Genomic DNA, 10,487 nt, shown 5'->3' with positions numbered 1-10,487 from the left:
TTAATCTGACTCAGTACCCAAATCCAACCAAATCAAGGTGCAGTAATTACTGAATACCCTAACTTCTAAAGGAGAGAACTAGACTTGGGAATTGGTGATTCTGTCAAGAATTGTTGCAAGATCTGTGTGGCTGGACGTCTGATCCTGCCCTGGAGAACCCTTCCCTTCCATCCTGCCCTGGAGAATCCTTCCCTTCCACTGGGCCATTTTCAATTTTTACAATAGGCAGATATCTAGGTTTAGCTGTCTCAAAGTTTTGACATCTCAGCTAATGTGTAGGATTCAGAGCTTATTTAAAAGAGTAACAGTGCATGGAGATTTCTAGAAGACTAAAATGAAGTTCTTAAAAATATGTTAATCAGACTGATTCACTTTGTTATAAAGCAGAAACTAACACATCATTGTAAAGCAATTATACTCCAATAAAGATATTAAAATATATATATATGTTAATCAAAATACCCCAGGTGTTCAGGTACCCAAATCTGCAATCTTGACATTACAGACGATACCATCCCCCCTTATCTTTCTCTTTGTCTTCCTGACAGTATCCCCATTGTATATTATTTGTTGAAGATCGTTGCATGTACTAAAGTGTTACGGCTTTTATAATGTCAAAGCCCAGTAGGTAAGCTAAATGCAGTATCACTTCTTTTAAATAAAGTTATGGGACAGTTTCCTGATGGGTATCACAACTGTATGTATAACAAAAGCATCAGAACTGCACAGAGAAAGGGGGTAGTGAAGTATTTTTCATAGGATCTACTTGGAACTAGGTGGTAACTGACTCTCCATACTGCATGTGACCAAAACCTACAGAAAAGAAAATACAGCATAACATACATGTAAAATCCCATTAAGGTATCCATCATTAGAAAATAGACTCTGCTGGGAATTCCTTGGCAGTCCAGTGTTTAGGACTCTGCGCTCTCCACTGCTGAGGGCCTGGGTTCCTTCTCTGGTCAGGGAACTAAGATCCCACAAGCCACGCAGCCAAAAAAAAAAAGAAGAAGACTCTGCCTTTTAAAAACTACAATCATGCCTTGTTGAATGGGCCAGAAAAACCCTGTTTTATTGAACTGATAATGAGTTTTCTATGATGACTAACCCAGTTTAATAAAACTCTTCTCAATTCTTGCCACTAAAATATGAATGGAAGGAAGAATGAGGTTGGAAAAGACCTCATTTTGAAACTTTTCCGAGCAAATCTCAATTTTTGCAAGGCTATTATCATTTGCTAACTTAACATGAAATTTAAGAAACAAGCAAGGACTGGGAATTCCCTGGTGGTCCGGTGGTTAGAACTTCGTGCTTCCACTGCAGGGGGAAACAGGTTCGATCCCTGGTGGGGAACTAAGATCAGGGAGGGAGGGACGGAGGGAGGGAGGGAGGGAGGGACGGAGGGACGGAGGGAGGGAGGGACGGAGGGACGGAGGGACGGAGGGACAGAGGGACGGAGGGACGGAGGGACGGAGGGACGGAGGGACGGAGGGAGGGAGGGACGGAGGGACAGAGGAAGGAAGAAACAAGGAGGAGAAAAAGAAACTATTTAAGCTGTAACAGAGCTTTTTTAGAGTTTGTCTTGTAGCAATTAACTTTCAAAACTTCCTTAATAACTTGGTCAGAACACCCAAGTGAATTCACAGGTGCTTATGGAAAGGTGGAGAACTTGGAGGAAATATGAAAGGGTTGAGAGGAGAGATGTGAGTCATACTGCTTAATTTCCCCTAGCCTTTGTTGATTTGAACAGATTCGTCTCTGTTCTAATTCTCTGCCATCTTTACAAAAGATAGAGAAATATAGTGTCAGAAATGTGATTTATAATAGCATCATTACTCCATAATTGAAAACGCTGCGTGTTTGGTTGTCTAGGAGAATATGCCCATCAGAAATAACCTGTAGCTCTGGAGGCCAGTGGGTTGCTATGACAACCAGACAAAAGAGTTTAATAATAGCTCTCCCTCATAGCTGGAAAATTGACAAAAAGATGAGAGCTCTGAATGCAAGTGTTTCTCATATAAATGCAAACAAGCACGAAATACATTTCTTTCTTTGTTCAACAAACATTTATGGAATGCGGATGATGTGCCCGGCACTATGTTAGGAGCTGTGGAAAAGACAGACGCGGTTCCTCCGTGAAGAGTGCACAGTTTAGTTCAGGAGACATATAATAAAGAGTAAACAGATCAATACATGGAATAACGCCAGCATGTGAGGAGGCCATACAGGAAAGGAATGGGAGTGGGATACTAAACAACCAGTATCTAGTACAGAATATGGAGAAGAACCCAGTCACAGCATATATCAAAAATCTTGTCTTTAGACAAGAAATGAAACAGAGAATGGAGTCATATTCTTCGTTCATGTACTAATAGAAATACAACTACTAACACAAGTATTACTTACTCTTCACTTGCGGGCGGACGTTAGAGTTCCATGTGAAAATCAGGTTGTTTGAGTCTTTTTAAAATACGTATGGCTATCTGTAATGAAAATTATGATGATAAAAGTTATATACTTGACAGAAGCAATTACTCAAAATGTTCTCTGGCAGCTGTTTTGAAGTTTTCACAAACACAAAAAGTGACACTATATGTGTATATTGCATGAACTATGATTAACCTGAAGTCAGTATAAGAATTCAAAAAAAAAAAAAGAATTCAGCAAGAAACTAAGTTTTGAATAGACTATTGTGGTTAATTGGTCTGGGCTTCAACAGAGGGGGAGAGGAGTAGCTTATATTCACACAGCACTGCAAAGATGATCCAGGCACAGAAAATGCTACAATGCTGCTAAACAGCCTATTTTGCTCTAAGAAATGTCCAGTTTTCATCATTACTCTATAATTGATATCTCACATTTTAATTAGAAGCAACGTTTGCTGTTTAAGATAATTAATACTGCCATTGATTACACAGAGCCATTTTTCAGTACTCTTTTCCTTCCTTTTAGGAAGCTGGAACATTCTACGATATAATGCCAATATAAGACTGGCTCATGATGTAGGGTACCAGTACACACTGAGCCTAGAAGGCTTTATTTAATCAAAACAATATGAAGTGCCCTTGCCTCTTCTGTACAGAGCGGCAGCGGGAGCCCAGGGAGCTCTCTGAGTGTTTCTGGGGTAGGACGGAGGCCTAGCCATCTTGCCTTGACTGCAGTAACTGCTGGGATGGTGTTATCACTCTGGCTGCCATGTGACAAAACCTGGCCTGACAGATGGTGTGATAGAGACTGCTGTTTAACCTAATAGCCTTTCCCCTCATTCTGTAAGAAGGAACCCTTGAAGTTTAACTAGATACATGTTGACCCAGAACAAAGACTACCTCTCCTAGGCACTCTTGCTGCTAGGTATGTCCATGTAGTTAAGATCTGGCCAGTGTCACGCAACTGAAGCAATGCTCACGACTTCCCTCACAGGGAAGGGTCGTGTCCTCCCCTCCCCCTTCCTCCCCTTTTAATGGCTGGAATGTGGACACAAGGGTGAACCGGCTTGGACCATGTGGGTCGGGACAACACCCCAAGGGTAGCAGAACAAGAAAACAGAAAAGCCTGGGTGCCAGTCAACTTTCTAGATGAGGGATAACACAACAGATTAGACTTTGACATGAGAAATTTCATATGAGAAACTTACTTACACAATTACAGGTCTCCATTACATACAACCGCCCCTATATTCTAATCAACGCACAAAATGAGGGAACACATTGCCCCATGATATCTTCTCTGTACAAAGAAAGCCCTGAGGATGCTGAGACCCTGGATCAGGCTGTACCTGAAGTGAGCGCCACGGCTGAATTTTTCAGTTACAGTATGCGAAAACAAAATTCTATTCTATTTTCTTAAGATGATCTAAATTAAGGTGATATTAATTTATCTGAGAGTCCTGGCTCTTCTTTTTCTTCAAGGCACAAACATATCTGTTTTGGAAGAAATACTTTGCCTGACATTTACATAGTCCTTTTAAACTAGTTTTCCTACAATTAATGAATAGTTTGCCCGAAAGAATATTCCTGATTGATATAGTGGGTCTGAGCAGCAATTTTAGCTTTAGAGGTGAGAATGAAAAATGGTGACTCCGATACAGACAGGTGACTCCCCACAGACTAGGCTGTTTTAGGACAAAATGTCTCAGATATGGATGGAATGTTATACAACAGTATCTGTTTCCTACTCTCCCTGTGCCTTGGACCATGTTGAGTCCTCAAGGTTAAAGATGTGAGGAATGGAAGTTTGATGAAACAGATAAGAATGACAAAGGGCGCAGAGTAAAGGAGGGGGGCCCTTCCCCCTATTCTGCACAAACCTATGCCTCCATGGTACTCTGAGGTTTGGCAACTTCGGTGAACAGTGTCTTTTGCTTTTTATTATTATTTAAAAAAACAATTGGTTTGTATACATGGAACCCTCTAGTTGGTTCTAAAAATGACACTGATTCTTTTAGGTTTCTACTGATAGTCACATTTTCTGTAAGTAAGGTTGCTTCCTCATACTTCCCTGCTTTATCATATTTGCTCTAACAAATGTTCCTTTAAAGTTAGTTAGAATGATGAAAGGGTTAAAGGTTTTACGCAGGTATGGGGAGGAGAGACTGTCACAAGTGCTCTTATCTTGAGTCTGATGAGCTTCAGAAGTAGTCATACTTTTATAATTTCAGGGATGTTATGACACCGGCCTTTTTCTTGGGAGTAGATCAAAAGTGTTCCCCAGATTCTCAACAAGATCAGGTACAAATATTTCTACTTTACCCTTTTGGAAATCCTAACACCACTTATGGTTTGAACTTAAAAGAATTTTTTAAAATTGGGGTCCTTTGAACTTTTCAGACTACAGGGACAGATACGAAAGATAATTAACATCATTCTAAATCTTACAAATAGCAGTCCTACAAACATATTTATTAAAAGATGTGATTAATTGGAAAACAGAGACAAGGGTACTTTCCAGTCAAGAAGGGATTTCAACACTGCTAGTTGTCATTCACTGTACAAGCAAGGGTTTTATACATTTAACAGAAACAATGAATTAAAAAATCAGAAAGTCTAGATTCTAGTATGTTTTATTTGTAACTAATCACATACAAATCACTTATCCGTAAAATAATGATTAACAACTATTCTCTAATTCACAAATATAGCACGAAACCAAATTCTTCCCAAGAAAATCTCTTTGTAAACCAAGATATTACTACTATTTCGCTTAGGCTTTAACTTAAAGGTTGAAAATGACAATTGGAGAATCTGTCTTTTATCAATCAGTTGCACACCTTAATTCTGCAGAAGGATAGTCTGGTTGAGATCATCACTGTTCTATTTCAACCCGACAAAGGAAAAAGCTATCAACAAGAAGTTCCTGGTGAAGAAAAAGTTGGCCAAAAAAATAACCCTATTGAGAAACAGCTTTGTGTTAAGGACACTGCCGAAAACAACCCTGATGTCAAATGGAACAAAATTGAGCCTCAGGCAACTAAAAGCATGTCTGTCCTTCTGAAGGAACACATACTGGTAGGATAAGCAAGCATCTTATTTCACTAAAAATGTTGAACAGGAATGTCTTGTAGAATCTTCAAACAGCCCATCAAAATGGCTAAGAAATATCTTTAAAAAAAAAAAACAACCTTTTACGTCTTCCTCTCTGTTTTCATCCTATGGTATTTCAATAAAAAATCCAGTTCCCTACCAGAAAGAGCACATTCCTCTGTACTCTGCCCGGGTGTAAGAAATGTTAGCACGCTGTCACTAGAGAATAAACACAGAAGAGGAATTATCATGTCACTGAATGAAGATTCAGGGAGATCATTCTGATTGTGTGTAGAAAAAGTTATACACCATAAACATCTGGTCACTTATCATGTATATGTATCAATAACAACTATATCTAATAAACCCTCAAGAGGTAAGCACTTATGTTTTCATGTATTTAACAATGTAAGTCTTGTGTGATTTATTCTCTATTTCTGGACTTTCTTTCCCTTACATATGCTGACAGAAACAAAGACTGGAGCATGGTTCATAGAGAAACACAGAACAGATACAAATACCATAATAAAATAGCCTTGTACACCACTGCATAGAGAAATATTTTAGACGAAATATACTTTCACTACTGGCCCCAAATGCTATCATCCACTTATGTTATTGAACTGTAAACTTTTAATAGAAAAATACCTTTAAGCTGATAATAACATTTAGCGACTTACAAAACTGACAGAATTTTTCAATGCTACACAAAACAGTTCTATACACAACTTAGAGTTTGAAAATTCTTTGCTGGCACTTGATCTTATAGTTGACAGACACAATAGCTACTGATTTCAATAAAATACTGTTCTTAACTAATACATACTTTCAAAACCAATATTACTCACAAAACAGTAAAGAATAATCACATCTTGTTGACAAATCTTCTAAGATAAACACCAAAACTGTACAGCCAAAATATTTTAAGAATCACATAAACTTTTTAGGACAGTGGATAAAAATTTTCACAATCATGTCCAGTGAAAAAAGGATTATTCCTCTGATTCAGTGAAGCATGTATCAAGTATAGATTTAAAATATGAACCTACAAAGCAAGTTACTGGGTTTTTGTTTTTTTTTTAAAAAGGTTTTTAGATGATTGGTGACACTACTAGAATGGAATTTTTTTAGATGGAAAATTGGTCACTATTTGCAAATTACACGTTATATTACAGATTTAAAACTGAAATTTCTTTTCAAAAAGTAGAATCCTGTTTTTTTGTTTTTACTTTCAGTGAGCGTATGACCATTCTATATATTATCACAAATGAAATCACCATTCAGTCACATTAAACATATGTATTTTTTTTTCACAAAAGAGGAGAAAACTGAACTAAAACTTAGCAGACTATATGTGTTAGAACACATTTTGTAAAAACCCACTAGTTTAAAGTTTTGGAAATCTACTACACTGTTCTGAAGGAAAATATATGCTTTCCAACCCTCTCTAATAATTCCTAACCAATCAGTTTTTCTATTGTAGAAATTAAAATTCAAGTTGAAGTATTTGTGGCACAAGACAGAATGTAAGATTTAATAATAGAAGACTATTGATTACAACTAACTTATATTGTCATCAAACATAAACATACTAAACAATCAACACTGGACTTTTAGAACAGTAAATTATTAAATAGGTTGATTTCTTTTAATGTTTAAATTCTGTAACATTAAATTACGTTAGTATTTCAAACAATACCCTTTCTAAACCAAACCTGAAATTAATCAACTTTTTTTCTTTTTTTTTTTTCCAGCAAAACGAAAGGGTCTCTTTAAGATACCTTCCAAAGCAGTAAAAACACCTTAGAGTTTCAGCTTATCTATAACACACTCTGCTGACCCTGCGCATTTCACTGAGGGGCTACCTGAACCCACAAATCATCATCAGATAAAGAACTTGAACTTCCTGACTCAGAGTCCAGCTCACTGAATCCACCTAAATCCCACTCAGTGCTAGATTCACTGGGCACTTCTTCCTCCTCAGTGAGAAAACTCTGACCAGGTTCAAGGCAGGAAGGATAAACGCGAGCTGAGAGGCAAAAAAAGTTAGAATCAAACTGGAACAGGCCTAATGTGGTACCTATATTAATCCACTGGTCACCCCTAATATCATATTCATACACGGTCACCCGGTTCTTTTTCCACTGCGGGGTGCGTGAGGTGATCAGCAACAGTTTTTGGCCATGATTGATAATCCGGTAGTTGTTAGTCTCTGACACCAAGGGAATGTTATTAATCTGCCTCCACTCTCCTCTGACTGGATTGTAGACCTTCATGACAGGGATGTCGCAGATGCAATAGATCTCATCATTGAAGACACAGGCTTCCTGAAAATCATTGCGCTTCAGAGAAACACACTTCAGCCACATATTGTGGCTGGGATCAAAGCAGAACATGCGCTTACTATTGAGAGCGTAAAGATAGTTTTGAATTACCATCAGATCGAAGGAAATAAAAGAATGGGGCAGGGGAGCCACCAGTGCCCACTGGTTCCTCTGGACACTGTAGCACTCCACCTCCTTCAGTTTAATGCCGGTAATAGGGTCTCGCCCACCCAAAATGTAAATGTAGCCATTGAGGTATGCCACATCCATGCCCTCACGGCAGAGCAGGCGGTCAGCAAGTTGCTGCCAACTATTCTGGGCTGGTTTATACACCCAGAGGTCTTTCCTGGGCTGGGCGGCCAGATAGATGTCATGGTCTGGAGAGACACAGACAGCTAAGGTGGTCACAGTCCTAGTGTGAGCAAGGCAGGTCAAAGGTGATGGCACTTTGTAAATGTCCCCCGAGTATGGGTCACAGCACAGAAAGGGATCTCTGGGATGTCCAAAGAAGATCACCATCTTCTTGGCATACACACCCAGCCTCTGGGGTGGATTTTCTGCCACCGATACAACAGAGCTGCTGCTGCAGCCGCCGCCGCCACCAGCGCCGCTAACGACACTGCTAACGCCGCCGCCGCCGCCGCTGCTGCTGCTGCCACCGCTGCTGCTCTCTGGCTTTGGCACCAGAGACTTGCACAACGTGTCACCATATCGCATCTGCCGGGCCCCTTCAACAAGGTCCAGACAGTACTTCTTCACCATGGTGTTGGTCAACAGCCCCTCCAGGTAATTCCGATCTTCATCGGTGAAGTGTGTCCAGCGGACACACTTGAAGACTTCTGCAGCGCTGGGACCCCGCTCCTTGGGAGCCGCCTCCAACCACTGCACCGCCACGTGGCACACGGTCTGCTCATGCTCGATGTTTAGGCTGTCCAGGCGCAGGACAGTCAGAAGTTGGGCCAGGGTCAGATCTGCCAGAGACTCCTCCCGAATCGAACTCATCTGGCTGAGCTGCTTGAAGTTGTGGGCTATAAACGACTGAGCCTGTGATCGCAGCTTGCGATGGCCAAAGGCGTCGGCGAACTTGAAGATGGCCGTGCAGTTGGCCAGGTCAAGGCGGCGGGCTAGGAAGGAGGCACAGGCTTCACGCACATACTCGAGCTGCAGCATGTCGGAGGCGGCGTACAGGCGCTCCACGTTGGATTCACTCAGAGACACACGACCCGTGTAGCAGTAATCGACCAGCACCTCGAAGGACTCGGCATCCACATCGTGCATGGTCACGTTCGTCTGGTGACTTTCGTACATGCCGCCGGTGAACATGCTCTTGAAGTAGGGACACGCGGCAGCCAGCACGTTACGGTTGCAGGGGAAGAGGCGGCCCGTGCCAGGCCCGCTGCCAGGCGTGACCACCTCGATGGTCACATCACAGAGCAGCCGCGCGTCGTAGAAGGACTTGAGCTGGGCCAGCAGGGCTGCGGAATGGGCCGTGTCCTTCAGCTCCTCCGGGCCCGTGAAAAAAGCTGAAACCGTGGGTTTGTGAACCCTTTTGGGCCGCTTCCCGCCGCGGGGACTGGCAAGGCGGCGAGAGCGCGAAGCTTCTTCCCGGGACTGCATGGTGGAGATGCTGGCGGAGAGCTGAGGACGAGTACGGGTGCAAGGACCGGGCTCTGGCGCCTCCTCACCCTCTGCTCGCTGACGCTAAGACCGCGGTGTCTCCGGAGAGACTGCAGCACGGGTCCATTTATTTAAGTCAACCCTAAGCCGCGGTGCCGCCTCCCTCGACCGCGTAGACCGCGTCCGACTCACCCGTTTCCAGTTCCACGCCCTTTCTCCGCCTCAGCTCGCCCTCACAGGACCTACTGGCTGGAACCGAGCGATCCGCCACCGCCGCGCTGGCAACACCAGTAGGCGTCCAGGAGAACTACGGCTCCCAGGTTACCTTTCGCGCCTCGAGGCACGACGGGGCCCTCCGGACTCTGCGGCATAGGCTGCGGCACCAGCTGCGGCACGGGCTGCGGCACGGTAGCCGCTTTGCATGTTGGGAGTAGTAGTAGCCGCAACAACATCGCGAGATTGTCGGCTGTTCATTGTTTCAGATGACGGAGTTAGAAATCGCTAATTCTCTTCTATTCGGTGTTATGGTTTCGAACTTTGGGTGTGGAATTCAGTTTAGATACCCGTTCTAGTGTTTATTAGTTGTTTGACTTCTCAGAGTTCTTGTTTTTGAAAACGTTAATAGCAATAGTATTTCATAGCGTGTGACGATTGAACTAAATTGCGTAGGTGATATACCTCTAAACGTAGGCTGGATATACTTGCTCTGAATAAATATTTGTTGATTAGTAGAATAACATACTTATACGTAGTACCCATAATATAAAGGTTCAATAAGTTTTAGCTTTTCTTCTAACGTTTATGAAAGATGTAGCAACCTCTCATTTGAAATCATGAGCCTGTAGGAAAATGGGAAAAACCCTGCAGGTTTCTGCAGAGATACCTTTAAGTTTTGGGTTTGTTTTTTTAATAAATAGATTTTAAGATCAGTTTTAGGTTTACTGGAAAATCCAACAGAAAGCTACAGGAAGCTCCCACATATTCCACCCCTTCTCAGTTTCCGCTGTTTACAACATATTGCATTAGT

General features: G+C 42.0%; 1 protein-coding gene across 1 annotated transcript; it reads right to left on the bottom strand.

The window, feature by feature from the left end:
• Nucleotides 1-4,888: 4,888 nt before the first annotated feature.
• LOC132413521 (kelch repeat and BTB domain-containing protein 6) lies at nucleotides 4,889-9,835 on the bottom strand. Its single transcript, XM_059995546.1, has one exon. It carries the CDS (start codon nucleotides 9,458-9,460, stop codon nucleotides 7,370-7,372), a length of 2,091 nt encoding a protein of 696 aa, XP_059851529.1. The 5' UTR covers nucleotides 9,461-9,835; the 3' UTR covers nucleotides 4,889-7,369.
• Between the last annotated feature and the right edge of the window lie 652 nt (nucleotides 9,836-10,487).

Source organism: Delphinus delphis, chromosome 18 (genome assembly GCF_949987515.2).
Source record: "Delphinus delphis chromosome 18, mDelDel1.2, whole genome shotgun sequence".
In the NCBI taxonomy this organism is placed as follows: Eukaryota; Metazoa; Chordata; class Mammalia; order Artiodactyla; family Delphinidae; genus Delphinus; species Delphinus delphis.
This window is presented reverse-complemented; position numbering and strand designations above follow the sequence as displayed.

Bases quoted from the DNA above. Each gene is read 5' to 3' on its own strand.
- LOC132413521 (XM_059995546.1), bottom strand. From the start codon at position 9,460: ATGCAGTCCCGGGAAGAAGCTTCGCGCTCTCGCCGCCTTGCCAGTCCC.